The sequence below is a fragment of the Electrona antarctica genome (assembly GCF_951216825.1).
Source record: "Electrona antarctica genome assembly, chromosome: 24".
Lineage (NCBI taxonomy): Eukaryota > Metazoa > Chordata > Actinopteri > Myctophiformes > Myctophidae > Electrona > Electrona antarctica.
The window spans coordinates 31,761,425-31,784,064 of NC_136803.1; the positions used below are offsets into that span (position 1 = coordinate 31,761,425).

At 42.5% G+C, this 22,640-nt stretch overlaps 1 protein-coding gene across 2 annotated transcripts in view; it reads right to left on the minus strand.

Moving 5' to 3' along the window:
• drc11 (dynein regulatory complex subunit 11) overlaps positions 1-22,640 on the minus strand; it is a 106,252-nt gene that overhangs the window by 15,725 nt on the left and 67,887 nt on the right. For both annotated transcript variants that reach the window (XM_079495383.1, XM_079495384.1), the window contains exon 16: positions 8,743-8,850. In XM_079495383.1, the coding sequence (XP_079351509.1) occupies positions 8,743-8,850 (108 nt within the window). The remainder of the gene's footprint in view (positions 1-8,742; positions 8,851-22,640) is intronic.

A 22,640-nucleotide genomic window follows, 5' to 3' on the forward strand; every position in this document is an offset into this window, starting at 1 on the left:
TTTATACTTACGGTCCCACCCTGTGTTGCCAAGTAATTTTTGCCAAGCCTTTAACTTCCAAAACAAGTCAGATCAAAGTGGACATTGCTCTCTGAAGCGGCTCCAAAATTATGCTCAAGGTCTTCTACCTCCCCAAATGTCCACACGTCTCCACCCTATTCCGTTATACCTTCGTTGGCTTCCAATTCCCACACCCAGTATACACCCAGCACTGTCTGGTATAGGCCCATATATGATATTTCTGGCTATAATTACTCTATAACAGACCAACGTCTAATCAGAGCCTCAGAGCACCTGCCGCCCTGCTTGATTTACTGCTGTTTCCAACATGACAGCCGTGTAATTTACAGCTAAACATTGCTTTCAAAAATGTTAACACTTAAACCGATTCACTGCCACCTGGTGGACGCAAGAGCCAACGCTTGACTGCTGAGCCGGATCTACTTGGTTTTAGGTGTGATGCACGTCCGGTTTGGGCGTGCCCATTTCAGATGCTAAATAATTAGCGTCAATGCTAGCGAGCTAAAATGAGGCCATCCTTGCTCTAGAAAGCGCCAATGTTCCAGTCGGGATCACCGGACAATCAGAAAAGACCTCCGAACATCGCGCGTTTTGGCAAAACCATGGGAGCTCCGTAGATTTAGTTATTCAGCTTTTTAGTCCGCCCATGTATACAAGAAGTGAACGGCAGCACACATGCGTGAAACCGGACTAGGCCAAGAAAAAATTAATAAAATAAAAAAGAAATCAGCGATCTGGTTCGATCTTATATGACGGAACGTTCCTCCAGAAGCAGTTGCCGGTTGCTTTCTATATGGCGGAACGTTCCGTCACGAGCAGTTTTTCGTGTTCTTTCATTATCGTAAAAAAAGGAAATACCTCGTTTTGTTGTGTTTTGGGTCAATATATTAATTGATGTATTAAGTAGCTGTGTAATATGTGGGATAATGTATGGCTGAGTGGTCATTGTTTATACATAATTCACCCTGTCTGTGATTTATCAATCAACAATGACCACTCAGCCATACATTATCCCTTACATAACCAGGGTAAATACTACACTTATTTGAAAACTTTAGTTACTTTCTAGATTTTTGATTATTATTACAAAACTTACATTATCCATCTACAGTACTAAATTGTAAATAATTTTGTCTTGACCACAGATGTTAAAGACATATTTTAGAGCATATCCCTGGTCATAAAAGGTCAGTAAAAGTCTCATATTAATGACTTCCCGTCAGACAGAAACGTAGTGCATGATTACACTGGCAGGTGTAGCCTAGTGCTTTCCATTTAATCCTCTTAGGAGGAGCTGGGGAGCTGAGGAGAATGGGTTAAGAGGAGCTGCTAGAGTCTTAGTAGACTCTAGAACTGTACATTCCTGTGCTTATTCTACAAACTGTTAATACAGTTTTCAGGTCGTAACCAATACTGACCAGTAATATCATGACAAGCACCTGTCAATCACTCTTCCACATGGAGCTATGATTCATTATGCTCTAGACACATGTCTAGACCCGTCGATATAAAGACAAGTGTGGGAGATATACCCACACTTAGCTTACGTATGATTCACGAGAACTACTTTGCATGTACAGTATGCAGGAACAGCATAAAGGTGATAATATTCCAGCCCTGGCTTGTCCTCTGGAGTTGCATGGAATCTAATTATTATCGCCGTCACGTGTAACTGTAAACCTTGCATGTCCAAAACTGTAACATTTCAGAAAATGGAACATAACACATGTTAACAAAAATGAAATATGGACAAACAAAGTTCCTGCTCGATGGTGACATTAACGTGCACCGACACCCATATGGTCCGCTGTGTAGCGTTCAGTGTACAGTACAGCCAGATCCACAACTTTATAGGCCCATTGTGTGATTCTCTGATCTTAACCATGATTAAAATGATGGTTGTCTGCCAGGCCGCTGAGCGTGAGAGCCGGGCCGGACCACCACATCCACCTCACCCTCCAGACCCTGGGGGGAGGGGGGGGTCAGGTGCAATACCGTCCCTGAGAATCCCCACTGGTCCCTGGGGGGGGGGGGGGGGGGGGAGAGAGAGCAGCTGAGCACCCCCCCCACACACACGTACACACATACTTGTGAGGACATCAACATTGTAGGATGCCAATTTTATGTTTTATATTTTTTCAACATGACAATTTTTTACCATAACGACCCCTTTCTCTTGTGAGATCAGAAGAGATTTTCTTTATACAATGTCTATTTCTCTCAAATTCTATTCTAAATGCTACTTGTGGGGACTTTTGGCCCACACAAGTATGGTAGTACACTGTCAAGTACACAAACACACACAAACAATGGCTGGCAGAAAAGCTGCGGGAAATGAACAGCTGTGATTGCAAAGTCACCGCTCTGCGAGTATTAAAACGGATCCAACATAAATACAAACATCCTCATCACATGGTGACGAACAACATGAAAAATCAGTTTAATCCTTTAAACCAATTTACTTGAGTTTAAAAGCCTTATTTTGCAGACTTTCAAAAGCCCTGCAGATGTCATGTCTGCCATTATGCAATCTTTCATAGACAATTCTTCTCCACCAAACTCTCCAGTGCCTTTATAGAAGCGTGCAGTAGGGGTCACTGTTGTTAATGGTAAAGTCTGGGTCCTTGGGATCAGAGATTTCCTTAACAAGAGACACCTCACATCGTCTGCTGTATGTAAACCAGTGGTTCCCAAAGTGTCCCAGGGGTCCTTGAGGGAGTTCCAGGGGGTGCCCAGCTAAATTATAGTTTGGAACTAAATGGACCCTTATGGGTCTGTAACTCTGAGAGTGTACAAATGGAACCAAATGGGTCCATGTGTACACTCTCAGAGTTAAATTAACATTGATTTTACACTATAAATTGGGGGTCCCAGAGATAGAAATGCCATTACATTGGGGTCTGTAGACTAATGTGCAAGTCAAACTGGGGGTCCTTGAAATTAAACGGGTTGAGAATCTCTGCTAGAGCCGTAAAAGTCTTCCCTTATTGGTGTCTCTGGCATGTCTTTTCAAAAGGGGGTCCGCGGGCTAATTAGTGTCAATTTGGGGGTCCTTGACATGAAAAGGTTTGAGAACCCCTGGTGTAAACCTCCATGTGTCCACAACTCTGCCGCTGCAGCGAGCAACACAACTAGGGCATTTCAATACTGTGTTGACGTGACCACGCTCACTGGGGGAAGTCTTTATCTTTCAGTTTATTTTAATTTGTTCTCCTTTCCTCCCTGGACATAATATCCTGCACATATTATTTCTGGTTTATTATGGGATGTCCCGTACGGCATTATCCCCCTATTGACTATTATTCGGAACACGGCCCTCCAGGGAGCAGGTTCTCAACGCGGAAACTTCCCCGCGTGTCTTTGAACGCGTGCCAGACTCTCAGAGAGAAGCCACCGTCCCGTGGAGAACAACAATGTGCTATTGTCAGTTATAATTGTGAGAAACGTGCTGGTATATTTAATACACATGGGCAGGTGGCGTAGCACATGGAACAGAGGCGTGTCCATGTACAGTTGTGCACGTGGCCGGCAATGTTTGCGTTTTACTTAAAGGAGCATTCAGTGATTTGGGTGATTTGGAAAACCACCCAGTCCGCCCCGGTAACAAAATGTGCACATGCACGCTCTACAGTGGGGGGAAGTGCAACAGGCCAACAGCATGTGCACCAAGGCCCGCCCCCACTCGATCATGATTGGAGGAAGGCCCCACTCATCCTGATTGGATGAAGGTTTTGCCACCCGCCACCAAAACTGAAACTAGGGTTTTTTGACCCCAGGGGCTCACTGGGGACAGGGAGGAACTCCTTATATGGTCAGCACATAGTAGGGAGGATTATCCAGAAAAAAAGAAAAAATAAGTGATATTTGAATTAAGTCAAATCACTGAATATACCTTTAACCAATTTTGGGCGGGAACCCTTTTTGGTGTTGTAAGCGTTATATTATGCTTTAGCCATTTAAAAATAGCAGATCTACAAGCTCATAGCACGGCACTCGGTGCCGCGCTATGAGCTTGTAGATTTTTTCCAATTTTTCCAATATCGATTACTCACCCCATGGAGACTTGGACCAGCAGTGGTTCCCTTTGGAGACACAAAGGAGACTCTTTGTGTCTCCATAGGGAACCACACAGCTGGCCATCAAACTATTGGCTTAGGAATGCGTCAAAAACAAAACATATCCATGAATCCAAGTCTCCATGGGATGAGTAGTAGTAGATAGAAGGGTGCAATCATATAATGAGCACCAGTGACCCAGTGACCCCCCCACCACACACACACAGGTCTTTGATGCTACTTGACTGGCGGTGTTGAATGATGTCTTCTCTACCAGCAGGACAGTCTGTTTGTTCAGTAATCAGTAAGACATCCAACCGTCTGTCTGTCTGTGTCTAACCCACCTCCCACCCCACCGAATGCTGACAGATAGCCTGACGTCTTCCTCGGCAGGAGTCCATCTGAGACAGAGTGGACTCTTTAAGGCTCTCAGACCTGAGGAGAGACAGGTGCTTGGCTGGTATGGTGGAGAACTGCTACTAGAATGGCTCTTTTCAAAAGACACACAATCCAGTCCTAGATTGCGCAATGTTATATATCAGAGTTATGGTACAGGTGGCATTGGAAATGGCAATAGAACAGCTCCATCCACACTTTGACTGGAGGTGAGTGAAGTGACAGACAACAGTAAAGATGGACACATGCCCACGTTAACTTTACCACTTGAACTTAATCAACTTTCCCGAATCCCGAAGCCGTCCCCATTCACTGTCACAGCCACAGGCAGGCACAACTACATGTGAGTAACAGCCTACACCCATACAGTATTTCAATTAGCTCCGTTTGGAAGTGGTCATTTACGGTCCCGTTCGGCGTTCACCGCGGCTCGAGCTGTGCATCTTGCCTTCGGGCCCGGTGAACATTCCAGCCGCTAGTGATTGTTTGGTTGCCTATCCTGTTTTTATGCCATGTTTTTTTTAAACTCTGCCCCACCTGTTAAAGTGCAGTGCAGTTGCCAGAGATATGAGACAATTGAAAGAATAACCGTGGGCGCATCCATGTGCACATCAGATGCACGTCAGAAAACCCTATCTGAAAAAAGAAAAATATATATATATATATATTTAGATTTTATTTTTTAATAACGCAACTTTACGTCTTGGCACAGGTAGGGTATGCTGCTTAAAACGTAACCTGGCGTTCCTGGCACAGATTGTGTTAATGTACCATTTTCAGGAGCCTGATTAAAATAACTCATAAGCCAAGATTGGCAGTGGTAATTTTGACCCACTGGAAAGAGTCCAGTTGGGCAGGAGAAGGGGCATGGTGGTGGGGCTTGTGGCATTTTCCACTTGTTTCTTTTGAGGGGATCACCGCCCGCCGACCCTGATGCAGAACTCACACCGGGCAGCTGCCTGAGAGAGTTGAATGTTCACATTGCACTGACATTCACATTCACAAAATGCAATAAAAATGGTCGCGTCGCTCGTAAATAAGAGAGCTAGCTGTGCTCCGGTCATCCGAGGGGATCAAAGAGAGCAGCTGCTCACAAGACAGGGAGGAGAGACGTACAGACACGCAACGCTAGTCTATGGCAGCTCAACTTGATGTATACATTTATGTGTAGAGCAACTGAGTCAAATAATGACATCATTACTACTTTGACTAACCCTGTATACAGCTCATATAGATTCTCTTCCAAACTGTGGAAGCATTGGCGGACTCGTCTGCATGTTAGACATTGAAAACCTGTTTTTTTTTACTGTACTTTTATATGTCTTTTATCTGTGATATGGATCTCCCTGGGTCTGAAATAAAGTATTGATTGACTGATTGTACAACTCATACATTTTAGTTAAGAAATAGAAAATGTAGCTGTTCAAACTACTCGGAATATATATTCTTTCAGAGCGAACATTTTTAACTCAAATCCTTGCTTCTGGGGGGTCCCTGGAACAACATATTTTCAGATGGGGGTCAGAGGCCAAATACATATAATTTTTGGGGTCCTTGACATGGAATAGTTTGAGCACCACTGACATAGAAACATAGGTTTTTCAGAAAATTTTGAAGACATTTTGTAGAATCGAGCTCAGGTCTAAATGGGTTAAAATGATCGGGTTAAAAAGGTGTAGGCTGAAGCTAAAAGCTTATTTTGCTTGCCCCATTTAAGTAGCGGTGACACCCAACCCCTCGTCAGTTCACAGCGAGAGGCAGGTCACCACAGAGCCACCATGTCGCTGCTATAGGGTCACGCACAGTCTAAAATGCCCCACACACACACACACACACACACACACCCACACCCACACACACACACACACACACAGGATGAAATATTAATGCCACGTGCCACTCTAGGGTTTCTGTGTTTTGTCTGTGGCATCGCTGCGTGACCTCTTGACCCCGTCATAGAGGTCAGTAGGAGGCCACCACCGGACCAGGATCAAAACGCTTTCATAGTGAGGGTCAAAGGTCAATTACGTGTCAACCGTGGAGTTCATCTTTGTTCTAAATGCACTGAATGAGATGAGATGGACTCAAACGGTCGTCTGGATAACAGTGGACGTCACACCATTGAAAGTTAACAGCTGCCAACCAAGCTCAGTGGCCTTGTGGTTAGAGTGTCCGCCCTGAAACTGGGAGGTCGGGGGTTCGATCCCCGGCCGGGTCATACCAAAGACTGTAAAAATGGGACCCAATGCCTCCCTGGTGAAATCAACTAATCAAATGATTCCCGAGTGCGCCAGGGCTGCTGCTCACCGCTCCAAGAGATGGGTCAAATGCGGAGAACAAATTTCACTGCGGTAACGTGTGTGACACATCGTACGACTTTGACTTTGAACCTCTCAAGATGGCGCCACCTCTCCATTGAACTCAATGGGCAGAGGTCACTCGTTCCAAATTATGATGTGAGGAGATCAATAGTGTATCGTCATCGTGTAGTGAAATGTTGACATTGTGAACATGATGACATGTTTCACGTCATCGGGCATAAGCAGCAGAAATAGACGAGCGATGTTCCTCATTTGACTTGCAATGAAACGAGAGATAGAAATGTCATTAAATGGGGGTCCGTAGACTAATGCATGCCAAACTGGGGGTCCTTGAAATTAAACTGGTCGAGAATCACTGCTAGAGCCGTAAAAGTCTTCTCTTATGGGGGTCCCTGGTATATCTTTTCAAATGGGGGGTCCGTGGGCTAATTAGTGTGATTTTGGGGGTCCTTGACATGAAAAAGATTGGGAACCAGTGGTGTATAACACTGTGCGACGTCCGTTCTGTTGACGACTGCGCTCACACACTTAGTACATGAGTCTCTCTGGTTTGTTTGTCATGCACAGTTACAAAGATAAAGAAATGAAACTTTCTGAGTCACACAGACTCACTATAGCACATTTTGTCAATTAAGATGGCTGCATTTTTGCTGTGATTTGCAGGGTTAACCGCAAGTACTGTGGACTCGCATGGAAGCAGTCTTCTGAGACATATTATAATTTGGGACCCCCACCAACCCAACGCGGATTCAATCGTGCATAAACAAGGATGCACGCACATACGCACTCGCCCTCGCTTGCACACAGTCACATACACACACACACATGCACACACACAGTAGGGATTCCACCCTGGTGGGTGAAAAATTCAGTCCGTGTTCATGTAGGCCACAGAAGATCTGCTTAAGATTCATTACAACCAAACCGGACAAGGTTTGTGATGATAAATAGGTCATAAAAGGAAAGCATGCTATAATTATGGACTGATTTACATAGAATCTGCTTCACTCGAACAGAGCGTTGCGTGCATGCGGGCGGCCCTGCATGTGGACTCGGGGAACGTTTCATGTGAAACAGTTGAAAACACATTAACTCAATTTGTTCTCTGCTCTCAAGACTGTATCCTATAAAAGAGACAACTGGGAAACCTCAAGCCAATGGAAAAACCATTTCCATAAAGAGAGAGATGAACAAGTCCTATTTTATACTTCTGTGAGCTTGTAGTATGCACACGTGCGCACACACACACACACACACACACAGTGTGTCCAGGTCTTTTATGCTTCTTGGAGGTGTTGAATGATGTCTTCTGTACCAGCAGGGCGGTCTAGTGTTTGTTCAGTAAGACTGTCTCTGTCTAGCCCACCTCCCACCCCACTGACAGATTGTTTTGACGTCTGTCTGTCTGTCTGTCTGTCTGTCTGTCTGTCTGTCTGTCACAGAGTGGACTTTAAGAATACGACTGTTTGTCGGGGGGTGCAGTACTTAGTTTAGACAGTTTTTGGTTTAGACTAGTCATTGGTTAGACCAGTCATTGGTCAATCTCAAACCCTCACCCTAAACCTAACCTCCCACGGGGCAGCACACCTAAACCTAACCTTAACCCATGTCTAACCAATGACTAGTCTAAACTAAGTATGCACCCCTTTGTGGGGTGGAAAAAAACTTTGTGTGTCCTTGATGTCTCAGGCAGAAACCTCTTATCTCCATATTTGGTGTGTTTTTAAATTAACACCCTACTTGATCATCAGTCACACAAAAGCATCAAAAGTAGCAGATCCGCAATCTCGAAGTGGCACGCTTTGAGCTTGTAGATCTGCTGAACCGATGTGACGTGCAGAACTATACAGATTATTATTGACTTGGCAGGCCTGCACGTGCGTGCGCGTGTACGTGAGGCGAGGCTGAACAGGTGTGGTGTGTAGTAGGTGTGTGTGTGTGTCACTCACCCAGGGGCAGGATGGCGTACAGGGCAACGAGCTGCCTGACGTCTGACAGAGAGGGCATGGGTTCAATGCCCACCTGGCGCAGGGTGGTGCCCAGGTAGTTGTACTCACCTGGAGAGAGAGAGACGAGAGAGAGGAGAGGGGGGTAGAAGAAAGGAGGAGAGCATTGACCCATTAAAACTGGGAAAGCAATAGACGAAATGTTTCAAAAATAGCAACACTCTTATACGATTGGGTACAAAAAAATGTGGAGATATAAGATTTCCAAGTTAATCTGTGTATGATTCATGTAAAGACTTGTGGTGCACGCGCGTGCCACACACACACAATTACCTCATTTTTCCTGAGGCTATATAGTTCATGGAAATCCAATTTCTTGGTAGTCATGCCATCTCTGTCGAGTCTTACCATTATGCATGTGGTATGACATCACTCTGATGTCACAGCAAGAATGGACAAGTCTTGGCGTTGCTCATTCAGTCTATTAAATCATTATTATATTCAGTCTTTCCATAGCCACTGGGGGCAGAAAGACTTCCCCGGGACAGATAATAAGGGGCAGGACGGTATACACATAGTTATGAGAGTTTGGTTTTTCACAGGGAGGTTTGCTGCTCAGCTGCTGATTCATTCTTGAATCACTGTTTGGAACAGACATCATGCAAAGTGAATGACTGTCCTATAGCAGTTGTTTCCCAAACATTGGGCTGTTGGGTCACCACCCTGTTCTTATGGGCGGTGAGAAAATATCTCCAAATTATTATTAAAAATTGTATTTTTCTGAAATGTTCCAAAACAACACGTTTTGAGATTATAGGTCTGCTATTCATAGGATTTATAAGTGATGAATTCATAGTTTACATTATTGTACATTTGGGCCTCTAGAGACGCAATATATTTCTATTTTTGGGTCTCGAGCTACGTCTCACATGGCAGAAAGACAATCGGGACGAAACCGACCGATCTGTTAGTCAAACAACAACTTTGTTGGACTTTTACCAGTAGTATCTGTACCAGTGGTTCTCAAACTTTTTCATGTCAAGGACCCCCAAATTGACACTAATCAGCCTGTGGACCCCCATTTGAAAAGATATGCCAGGCACCCCCATAAGAGAAGACTTGTCCGGCTTTAGCAGAGATTCTCAACCCGTTTAATTTCAAGGAACCCCAGTTTGACATGCATTAGGCTACGGACCCCCATTTAATGTCATTCCTATCTCTGGGACACTCAATTTATAGTGTAAAATGTATGACAATTTAACTCTGAGAGTCTACAAATGGAACCTCCAGTGTGGTACGCATTAGGCCACGGAGAGTGTACGAGTGTACGGGTCCATTTGGTTCCATTTGTACACTCTCAGAGTTACAGACCCATAAGGGTCCATTTGGTTCCAAACTATCACTTAGCATGGGGACCCCCTGGAACTCCCTCAAGGACCCCTGGGGGTCCCCGGACCCCACTTTGGGAACCACTGGAGTAGACCATCCGTAGACCAGTGCTTCTCAAAGTGGCTGTCCTTGAGAGGGTTGAGTTAGGAACCAACTGGACCTTTAAAGATCTGTAACTCAGGGAGTGTACAAATGGAACCAAATGGACCCGTAGGGGTAGGGGGGGGTTCCGTGGCCTAATGCGTACCACACTGGAGGTCCTTGAAATTAAAACAATTCGAGAAGCACTGCTGTAGATAAACGGCACGCAGACTCTGTTATAGTGGACTTGACCTCTATGGGCTAAAACACATTCCCCTTTCTCATGCCAAACACAGTACAGCTGGTAGCTGGGGATGAAAGGCCTCCTCAAAACAATGGGAATTACAGACAGACAAAGATCAGAGAAGAGACGAGACGAAGGGACGCCCAAGATTATTACACATGAATATCGATGATGTCAGTCAGAAATATATCTCCACATTTTTATGTGTTTTCATAAAATAATAACGAGTCCATAGTTAACACTTGGTTTGCGGAATCTTCAAAAGCCTCACATTGAAATGGAACAGTTTTGGACATACAGGGTTTCCACCCGACAGCAACAATATCATGAAGACATCAAACCCCCGAGCGCGTCCACAGGGAAGAGATGTCCGTCTGAGAGGACGGACAGAGACAGAGACAGAGACAGAGACAGAGACAGAGACAGAGAGAGAGAGAGAGAGAGAGAGAGCGTGCAATCGACATGAACATGACAAGATGTGAGAGAGTGAGTTAAAATGAATAACATGTCCCGAGAATCGCTCACTGTAACACGAACACCAGCGGGAAGAAGAACAGAGATGGATCCGCAGCGGGGAAAAAGGAAATACGTGGAGCGTGGAAGTGCTTGGAAATAATGAAAATCTGAATGAAAATAAATGAAAGGGCGCCCTGAGACAGATTGTCCAGGGACGGGGAAGTGTGCAGCCGCGCACGTCGTAAAGTATCATCATAACATCAGAGGAGAGAGAGGAGGAGCGCAGTCCAATACATGTGAAGATGACATTATGCACGTATATGTATCCATGTATGAATGTATGTAATTGTATGTTGTCAATGTTACCATCATGTGCCATTTCTAATTACATGGGACATTTTCGGAGCCATTGTCAGACACGAAAGTTCTGTTTTTGGGGAAGTCACTGCATCAACATTAAACAAACTATACTATAAAAACGGATCAAACATATGCCAAATTGTCAAATAATATAATAAAGTGGCAACAATTGTGAAAATAGCCCTTTTACAAGCTCCAAGTTTGTATCACGTTGTGGGGTCCTCAGTTCAAATGTGATTATTTTGGGGGTTCCTCAGTTGAAATATGATTATTTTGGGGGTTCCTCAGTTCAAATATGATTTTTTTTTGGGGGGGGGGGTCCTCAATTCAAATATGATTATTTTGAGGGGCCTGAAAAGGTTGAGAAGCACTGCCTTAGAGGAAGAAGGCATGAATTTGATCTAATAAATAAATCAAATCAAATCAAAAATAGGTGGAGATATCAAAGACAAGTAACTAATAATGTTCACACGTCAGACACCACCACAATGGGACGAGAACATTGAAGAACTAGAAAGGTCGCAATTTTAAAAAATTGCAAAGTGTGGTTGCCGCAGTCTCTTACATATGCACCTCCCACTAATATTGCTAGCCAATTACAATTTCAAGTCACACCTGTGATCATGTGTAAGTAAAGAGGATTTATGCCCCAAAAAATCATGTTTTTGCGAGAAATGGTTAAAGTTTTCGCATTGCGGCGCCCCCTATAGATGAAAATGGAATTGCTTTTGGCTTTTGGTTGATTAAACCACCCCAGACATGTGATTCAAATTTGGGATGGATTGGACATTCCGATTTATGGCATTTATTGTGATATAGGCCCCTCCTACTAACTTCGGACGACGATTACCGCCGAACGATACGCACTACCAAAATTCTGCCGATGGTGTTTTAATCGGAAAGGTCCAGAGATCATGTGTACCAATTTTTGTGAGATTTGGACAACATCTGTAGGAGGAGCAGCAAAAAGTGTGTTTTGGAGAAAATTCAAAATGGCGGAAAATCTATCATGACGCAAATGGGCGTGGCCTATATGAGGAGATGCGTCATGACCCAAGGAAGTCAGGGAAAAAATAATTTTGATTTTACGACTTACGGTTCAAGAGTTATAAGCCAAAATGTAAAGTGGGCTGTTATAGCGCCACCATGAGGCCGACCGATAACATTATAAGTTGATTAATTTTAGTAATTATTATGAACCTCCCCTCCAAGTTTTGTAACTATAGCCCTTACAGTCTCTGAGGAAAAAATACTTGAATGTGATTTTTCGCACTTTCCCATTCATGTCAATGGGGAAATTTAAATCACTAATAAATTCATATCAATTAAACAATACAACATTTCTCTTAAAAAAATACAAGCACATCCTTCCCGATGAAGCCGGTCAATTTGAGATATGGCTCAAGTGCGTACAGTCAAAACAGTGGGTGGAGTAGTGAATCAAACAAAAGACTAATCCAATGGAATAATAAGAACTAGAAAGCAGTTCCTGTAGAAACTGCGTGGGCTCGCTAAAAACGCAATGTATAAAGTTATAGCTGTGTCTGTGGGACCACCCACCAAGTCTGAACACTGGTTTTTCATTTTTAAGTTTTCTTTTTTAAGTTTTTTATTTTTAAGTTTTTTTTTAAGTTTAAAAAAAAAAAGTTTTTAAAAAAAAAGTTTTAAAAAAAAAGAAGTTAAAAAAAAGTTAAAAAAAAAAAGTTAAAAAAAAGTTTAAAAAAAAAAAGTTTTAAAAAAAAAGTTTAAAAAAAAAAAGTTTTAAAAAAAAAAAGTTAAAAAAAAAAAAGTTAAAAAAAAAAAAGTTTAAAAAAAATATATTTTTTAAGTTTATATTAGTGTTCCTATTGGTGGTGTAAGTCCATAAACAAATTGTCAGGACTGTATCATGCTGCAAACAAAAGTTAGAGCTGTGTAAAGGCCAGCCAATGGGAAGACAGAAGGGCGGGGCTTAAGCAATTAATTAAGTACAGCGTGCTCCTATTGGTGGTCTAAGCCCATGGAGCAAATTGCAAGACTGTAGCATGCTGCAAGCAAAAGACAGGGTTTTTGTGTGTGTGTGTGTGTGTGTGTGTGTGTGCGTGTGCGTGCGCGTGCACGTGCGTGTGCACGTGCGTGCGTGTGCATGCATGCGTGTGTCTGTGACTCTGTGTGTAGAGCCTAATTGCACAAATAGCAGACCTACAAGCTGCGTGCGTGCGTGCGTGCGTGCGTGCGTATGCATGCGTGTGTCTGTGACTGCACAAATAGCAGACCTACAAGCTCACAAGGTTTCGCAGAGCAACTCATTGAGATCTTGTAACTCTAATGTCAGCCCTGTAATTAAGCCCTTATATGTCTCAGCTGTGGGAGAGTAAAACAGTGCTTCACTATGACTGGGAGATTTCAATGGGCCTGAATAGGGAAAAACCTATGCCCGAACAAATTGCTCTATCGCAAAAAGTAAAAGTCGAATGCAAATATTTTTTTCACTTTGAGTGGCCTGAGCCATTGAGGTACAACATGTGCGATGGTGGTGTTGGTACGATCGAAAATGTGGTTATAAGAGCGAGTTAAGAATTGTCTTCACGATACTTTCCTCGTAAGAATTATACAATGGAGGTCAATGGGCAGCTTGACTGTATTTGTGTCACTTAAAAGGCCGTAGTTCACATTCTGTATGTATCTGTGCTTTGGTGGTTACATTGTGTGAAAGAGGACATGTGTGGCTACAAAATGACCAAAGAACATCCGTGTAAAGTGAATATTTTGGCCAGGACGACAATTTGTTTGGTAGATTTCCGAGGTGAAGCATTTCAGTTTCCACACTCTACTCAAGGAGGCCCCGCACTCTAAGGGCGCACTAATTAGACGATACGGCCTGCGATTGAACTGCGATATCGGAGAAACCGTGTAACATATTCGAATACGGTTTGAACCACGAAAAAGTCCACAGCCGTGTGAGCTAGCTAAAGTTTAAATCACGTTTCTACGACAAAGTATGCCAGAGTAATGAGGCTGCAAAAGTGAGGTTGATTTAGAGATAAAATCCCATACATTGTCTATGAGAGAAACATTTTATAAATAAAGTTAAATATTTTAAAAAGTATAAACTTTTTCAAAACAACTTTTTCACCAATGAAAATTCAAAGATTGATGAACATTTTAAAGTTTGAATGGAGTTTCAAAGTGAAAGTATGACAGAGTAATAAGAGCACAAAAAAGTCAACTGTGAAAAATGGGACGTTTCTCCCATCGACTCTCATTATAAAGAATGTCAAAAAAAGTTAAAAAGTTAAAAAGTTAAAAAAGTATAAACAATTGTAAAAATCTAAATGCAAGCACACATAACTGCAAAGAGCTGAACAGTTTGAAGTTTGAACTAAATTTCTAGCATAAAGTGTGTGAAAGTAGTAGGAATTCGAAAAAAGGGCGGAAATTGGAATAAAGCAAGAATAAATATAAACTGGCAATAACTAGTGTGCTCGCTGTTGCGAGCCCACAATAAAGTGTTACAACTAGAAAGGTCGCAATTTTAAAAAATTGCAAAGTGTGGTTGCCGCAGTGGCTTACATATGCCCCTCCCACTGATATTGCCAGCCAATTACAATGTCGCTTCACCCCTGTGATCATGCGCAAGTAATTCGGAGGGTATTTATCCCCCAAAAATCATGTTTTTGCGATTAACGGTTACATTTTTCGCATTTGCGGCGCCCCCTATAGATGAAAATGGAATTGCTTTTGGCTTTTGGTTGATTAAACCACCCCAGACATGTGATTCAAATTTGGGATGGATCGGACATTCCGTTCGTGATTTATGGCATTCTTTGTGATATAGGCCCCTCCTACTAACTTCGGACGACGATTACGGCCGAACGATACGCACTACCAAAATTCTGCCGATGGTGTTTTAACCGGAAAGGTCCAGAGATCATGTGTACCAATTTTTGTGAGATTTGGAGAAAATCTGTAGGAGGAGGAGCAAAAAGTGTGTTTTGGAGAAAATTCAAAATGGCGGAAAATCTATCATGACGCAAATGGGCGTGGCCCAAATCAGGGAATTTTTTTTTTGATTTTACGACCTACGGTTCAAGAGTTATAAGCCAAAATGTAAAGTGGGCTGTTATAGCGCCACTATGAGGCCGACCGATAACATTATAAGTTGATTAATTGTAGTAATTATTATGAACCTACCCTCCAAGTTTTGTAACTATAGTGCTTACAGTCTCTGAGGAAAAAATACTTGAATGTGAGAAAATGCGAAAAATCGCATTTTCCCATTCATGTCAATGGGGAAATTCTATTCACTAATAAATTCATATCAATTAAACTATACAACATTTCTCTTAAAAAAATACAAGCACATCCTTCCCGATGAAGCCGGTCAATTTGAGATATGGCTCAAGTGCGTACAGTCAAAACTGTGGGAGGAGTAGCACATCAAAAAAAAGACTAATCCCGTGGAATAATAACTAGAAAGCAGTTCCTGTAGAAACTGCGTGGGCTCGCTAAAAACGCAATGTATAAAGTTATAGCTGTGTCTGTGGGACCACCCACCAAGTCTGAACACTGGAAAAAAGTACAAAAAGTTAAAAAGTATAAAAAATTGTAAAAAAATAATAATATAAGCATAAATAACTGCATAAAGCGGAACAACTACATTTCTAGCATAAAGTATGTGGAAGTAGTATGATGCCCAAAGTGGCAGAATAAAGTAAGTAAAGTCATAACTGTGTCTACTAATGATTTGTAATGTATGAATAATGCTTTACAATGTATTCTTGATTAATTAAGAAAAGGTAAAAAGAAAAAAATACAACAATGGATATGAAAGCATTAATGAGCAGAAATTGTATTAAATAGCATACGTTTACATGTAAAAAAAGGGTCAAATAGCATATAGGCCTATCTTTAAAAGCATAAACACAATGATTATTGACAATGGTCTAAGATTTTTCTTTCAGTTTTGTGTTTTTAAAAGTTTTTTTAAGTTTTTGTTTTAAGTTTATTTTTTTTAAGTTTATTTTTTAAGTTCATTTTTTTAACGTTTTTTTAAGTATTTAAGTTTTTTTTAAGTTTTTCATTTTTAAGTTTTTCATTTTTAAGTTTTTCATTTTTAAGTTTTTAATTTTTAAGTTTTTAATTTTTAAGTTTTTCATTTTTAAGTTTTTCATTTTTAAGTTTTTCATTTTTAAGTTTTTCATTTTTAAGTTTTTCATTTTTAAGTTTTTCATTTTTAAGTTTTTCATTTTTAAGTTTTTCATTTTTAAGTTTTTCATTTTTAAGTTTTTCATTTTTAAGTTTTTCATTTTTAAGTTTTTCATTTTTAAGTTTTTCATTTTTAAGTTTTTCATTTTTAAGTTTTTCATTTTTAAGTTTTTCATTTTTAAGTTTTTCATTTTTAAGTTTTTCATTTTTAAGTTTTTCATTTTTAAGTTTTTCATTTTTAAGTTTTTCATTTTTAAGTTTAAAAAAAAAAAAGTTTTTAAAAAAAGTAAAAAAAAAAAAAAAGTTAAACAAAAAAAAAAGTTAAAAAAAAAAAAAAGTTAAAAAAAAAAAGTTAAAAAAATATATATATATATTTTTTATGTTTATATTAGAGTGTTCCTATTGGTGGTGTAAGTCCATAAACAAATTTTCAGGACTGTATCATGCTGCAAACAAAAGTTAGAGCTGTGTAAAGGCCAGCCAATGGGAAGACAGAGGGGCGGGGCTTAAGCAATTAATTAAGTACAGCGTGCTCCTATTGGTGGTCTAAGCCCATGGAGCAAATTGCAAGACTGTAGCATGCTGCAAGCAAAAGACAGGGTTTTTGTGTGCGTGTGTGTGTGTGTGTGTGTGTGTGTGTGTGTGTGTGCATGTGTGTGTGTGCGTGCACGTGCGTGTGCGTGCACGTGCGTGCGTGTGCATGCATGCGTGTGTGTGTCTGTGACTGTGTGTAGAGCCTAATTGCACAAATAGCAGACCTACAAGCTGCGTGCATGCGTGCGTGCGTGCGTATGCATGCGTGCGTATGCATGCGTGTGTCTGTGACTGCACAAATAGCAGACCTACAAGCTCACAAGGTTTCGCAGAGCAACTCATTGAGATCTTGTAACTCTAATGTCAGCCCTGTAATTAAGCCCTTATATGTCTCAGCTGTGGGAGAGTAAAACAGTGCTTCACTATGACTGGGAGATTTCAATGGGCCTGAATAGGGAAAAACCTATGCCCGAACAAATTGCTCTATCGCAAAAAGTAAAAGTCGAATGCAAATATTATTTTCACTTTGAGTGGCCTGAGACATTGAGGTACAACATGTGCGATGGTGGTGTTGGTACGATCGAAAATGTGGTTATAAGAGCGAGTTAAGAATTGTCTTCACGATACTTTCCTCGTAAGAATTATACAATGGAGGTCAATGGGCAGCTTGACTGTATTTGTGTCACTTAAAAGGCCGTAGTTCACATTCTGTATGTATCTGTGCTTTGGTGGTTACATTGTGTGAAAGAGGACATGTGTGGCTACAAAATGACCAAAGAACATCCGTGTAAAGTGAATATTTTGGCCAGGACGACAATTTGTTTGGTAGATTTCCGAGGGAAGCATTTCAGTTTCCACACTCTACTCAAGGAGGCCCCGCACTCTAAGGGGACACTGATTACGCGAAACGGCCTGCGATTGAACTGCGATTTCGGAAAAACCGTGTAACATATTCGAATACGGTTTGAACCACGAAAAAGTCCACAGTCGTGTGAGCTAGCTAAAGTTTAAATCACGTTTCTATGACAAAGTATGCCAGAGTAATGAGGGTGCAAAAGTGAGGTGGATTTAGAGATTGCATCCCATACATTGTCTATGAGAGAAACATTTTATAAATAAAGTTAAATATTTTAAAAAGTATAAACTTTTTCAAAAAAACGTTTTCACCAATGAAAATTCAAAGATAGATGAACATTTTAAAGTTTGAATGGAGTTTCAAAGTGAAAGTATGACAGAGTAATAAGAGCACAAACAAGTCAACTGTGAAAAATGGGACGTTTCTCCCATCGACTCTCATTATAAAGAATGTAAAAAAAAGTTTAAAAGTTTAAAAGTTAAAAAAGTATAAACAATTGTAAAAATCTAAATGCAAGCACACATAACTGCAAAGAGCTGAACAGTTTGAAGTTTGAACTAAATTTCTAGTATAAAGTGTGTGAAAGTAGTAGGAGTACGAAGAAAGTGGCGGAATAAAGAATAATAAATATAAACTGGCAATAACTAGTGTGTGCTCGCTGTTGCGAGCCCACAATAAAGTGTTACAAGTACTATAGTCTGGTTGCCCTTTAGGGCAACCACACTAATTACAATAGTCTGGTTGCCCTTTAGGGCAACCACACTAAATATGAAGAAGATGGATCTCAAATCACGGAACATTGGAGGGCAGGATTGGTTTTACAGAACCAAGGAAGAGCCGAGGAGACACGCACACACGCACACAAAAATATATGAATACAATGTTGTGACAGAGAGCGTCCAGGGACACTGGACGATGAAAGGCCCAAAGAGAGAGAGAAAGAGACAGAAAGAGACAGTCAAACGTCAGACAAACGAGTTCACCATAGAGACCGTTGTGCGTACGATGAGAAACAGACAGACGCATAAGAGAAGTGGAGGAAAAACAAACAGACAGAATAATTTGAAAAGGATGAAAATAAATGCAAACAATCTTGACAGTGTCCAGTGGCACCCCGAGCTACACGCATGAAGCACTGTGAGCACGCGCGTGTGTGTGTGGACAGAGCAACCTGTTCACAGCAAGAGCACACACAAAGATCACAGGAACACACACGTGTGCCGAGACATGGAAAATGGAAACGATGGTCGATCGCATGAAAATGATCAGAAACCGCTGCACCGATGAACAGCAGTGAGTCTTAGAGAGAGAGAACGGACGGATGCACACCAGAGAGATTTAAAACTCCCTTGCCCCTGGAACCAGATGTAACACACACACGCATGCACGCAACACTACATGGCTTGGGAACAGCAGAGTCTTCTAGCAGAGTCTTCTCTCCTTGCTTCCGAGGCTTCCTAGTTCCTACGGTCTCAATAAAAAGACGTGAAGGACAAGTAATAGGGCTCGGACGTCTCACTTTCCCTGTAAAGTTCACATTACAAAGATAAACCCAGAGAGGGAATGAATCAGAGCTGCTGTAATGCAGACAGCATGGAAGACAGATGTCACAACTAAAGATGTGGGAGGGACAGACAGACAGACAGACAGACAGACAGACAGACAGACAGACAGACAGACAGACAGACAGACAGACAGACAGACAATTGAGGCCAAGTAGGCATGGTTATTACTTTTTTTTATTCTGTTTTATTAGTTTTAATTGTTTTTTAAAGCAGTAGTTTAGCTTTTATTTTGAGAAAAGGCATAGTTTGTGTTGGTTTGAGTGAGTGAGTGAGTGAGTGAGTGAGTGAGTGAGTGAGTGAGTGAGTGAGTGAGATATGAGGTAGTCAGGAACAAGTTCCAAACAGTAAAAGGGGAAAGTGCAACCAGCATAGTCAAGCTTGCACAGGCCATATCTCCCTTCTTTCTGCTAGCGAAATGACTCATTTTACAACAATGGAAATCCCAGTTCAGGCCTACATTCCGTCAATGGCTGAGTGAACTTGGAACAAATAATCGATAATGGAAAGGCCTTGCATATAAACCTGCCAGTAAGGAAAAGGCTTCTTATCTTGACAAATGGTTTACAGAAATTAAATGACTCAAAAAGCAAGCTCTTCTTAAATCTCTACATTTTACTGTAGGTTTTTCTCCTAAGTAAACGCAACACACTGTATTTCATAAAGGAGTGTGTGCAGCCTTGGATGAATTGCAGCTGTTTGTGCAATGACTGCCACATGACGTTACAGTCAATGAAGATGCAATGCCACTGTACTGGTACCACCGGCGTAGGGTCCATTGGGCCAGTCAGTTTAGAGCTGGCCCAGTCTAACTTCAAAGAGAGGGGACGAAAACAAGAAGTAGAGAGAGAGTGCCGCCAATGGGGGGGAGAAAACAGCATGGCCACGTCACTCATGCAGCGCTCAAGACTAGAGTGACAGGCTGAGTTTTAAATACATTGTTTTCAATGAGGGCAGTGCAAATATCAGCAATTTTAGATATGTGTGCAACATGACAAAACTAAAGTCTCTGTAATGTTTATGTCATACCATTACTAAAAATCACACCTGTGTGATGTGAGGGGCGCTTTTATCATCATACATCACATTCCGTGCTCAGCCAACAAAATCATCACATTCCGTGGTACACACAGACACAAAACTGAGAGGCACCCAGCTGCAGCATTGCAAAAACTCTTATTGTGCTCTTTCGAGACGTCAATATAATAATATCGTTTGCAAATCAGAACACAAGTTACCTGAAAATAACCTGTGATAGGTCTTCTTTCATTTGTCTAAATCGATTATTTTATTCAACTCCCAGTGCATTCTGTGAATTTCCGGTCCAGGGTTTTGTCACCATTAGGCTCCCTATAGCCGGACAGAGTCACCATTGGACTGGCCCCATGAAGTGAACGGAGTCTAAATAGCTCTGATCAGGGCTGGGGTTACCATGGTAATCATTTCGCCATATAAGGGAAAGCAACAGGCCTTCCCGATTGGCCGACACAACACACCGGCTTTGTGGATTGGCCAGGTTTTGGGCTGCCACAACAACATTAGTCCAAGTGTTCATAAAGGTACGCCATTGTTTTATTTTACAGCTCAGGGCTTCCATTCATCCTTCTCCAACCGCTTATCCGGGGGACAACAGTTCCAGCAGAGAGCTCCAGACTTCCTGTGTTTCTTTTCATCCATAATGTTCCCGGTGGTTTAGATGTTTTGCTGGACGGTCCACCTGAAAGGAGGGCCTAACAGGGACACGGCCCATGCTGCCGTTGCACTGGGGAACAAGGTGTACTCGTTTGGGGGCTACTGCGACGGGGAGACCTACACCAACGACAGGGATCAGCTCAAGGTGCGCGTCTTCAACACGGTGTCTTTGCGGTGGACGACGCTGCCCCCGGTGGTGACGGCCGAACGAGGGGAGCGCCCCCTACAGGTGCCCTCCATGCGCCACGGCCACACCGCCGTGCTGATAGACGGCGTGATTTACATATGGGGCGGGGTCCCGTACTGCAGCACGCTCTACGCGCTCGACGTCGACACCCACCGGTGGTGCAAGCCGAAGATCTATCAGACCGTGCCGCGGGCGAGGTACAAGCACACGGCCTGCGTCCTTGGCAAGGCCATGTTCATCTACGGAGGATTCAACTGGACCGGGTGCACAAACGACATCTACAAGTTGGACACCGTCACAATGGCCTGGTCCTTGATCCACACCGGAGGCATTCCGGCGCCCGTGTCGTCCTGCCACTCTGCCACCATCATCGGGACAAAGATGTTCGTGTTCGGGGGCCTCGGGGACCGGCTGCACAACAGCATCCGAGTGTTCGACACAGAGACAGACTCCTGGCTGAAGACGCCGGCGGTCAGTCGCAAATATCACTCCACCTTCGCCTACAACGGAGAGCTCTACATATTCGGCGGCTCCCACAAGGACTGGGTCTTCAACGATCTGTGGAAGTTCAACCCGCTGACCTTCTCCTGGACGAAGGTCGAGCCCAAGGGCAAGGCCCTGTGTCCGTGGATGACGGGCATGTGCTGTTGCATGGTGGGAGACTGCATCATTCTCTTTGGCGGATACAGAGACTCCACGCCGTCCCGTGACCTGTACATCCTGGACTTGAGTCCGAGTCTCAAGACGTTATGCAAGCTGGTGGCCATCAAGCACGGTCTGGAGCGGTCAGAGCTCCCACATAACATCAGGTGGGAACTGGCGGCGATGAGACCAGAAGCCGTCAAAAAAACTAAAGGACCAATAATAAGACGCAAGTTGGCATACTGGCGCCGTGCACAGGATATTTGCCAGTGACCGGTGCGGCGGTTTATATGAGATTAGCTCCACAACAAGCATACATCCGTTTGTTTGTTGGGGAGCTCATCTCATAATCTCAAAGTGAGACGATGGAATACAAAAGCAGAATAGGTCTCTGCAGACATGTAGATTCGACCTTTTAAAAAAAATCACACCCGTGTGAAGTGAGGGGCGCTCTTATCAGTATACATCATCATACATCATCTCATGAACAACTGAATTGATGTGATTGGTTAGCCAATTTGCTCGTCTACATATGACGTAAAGTTTCCCTTCATTGTCAATGGGATTTAATGTTTGTGTTTGTGCACAAATTTAAGTCATATTTGAGGCACATATGACCTAATTGGCAAAAAATGAGACGTGTGGGGACAAAATATATATATAGGAGGGGCAAATAAAAAGCTCTGGGAATTAGGTCATCCCGCTCCCATC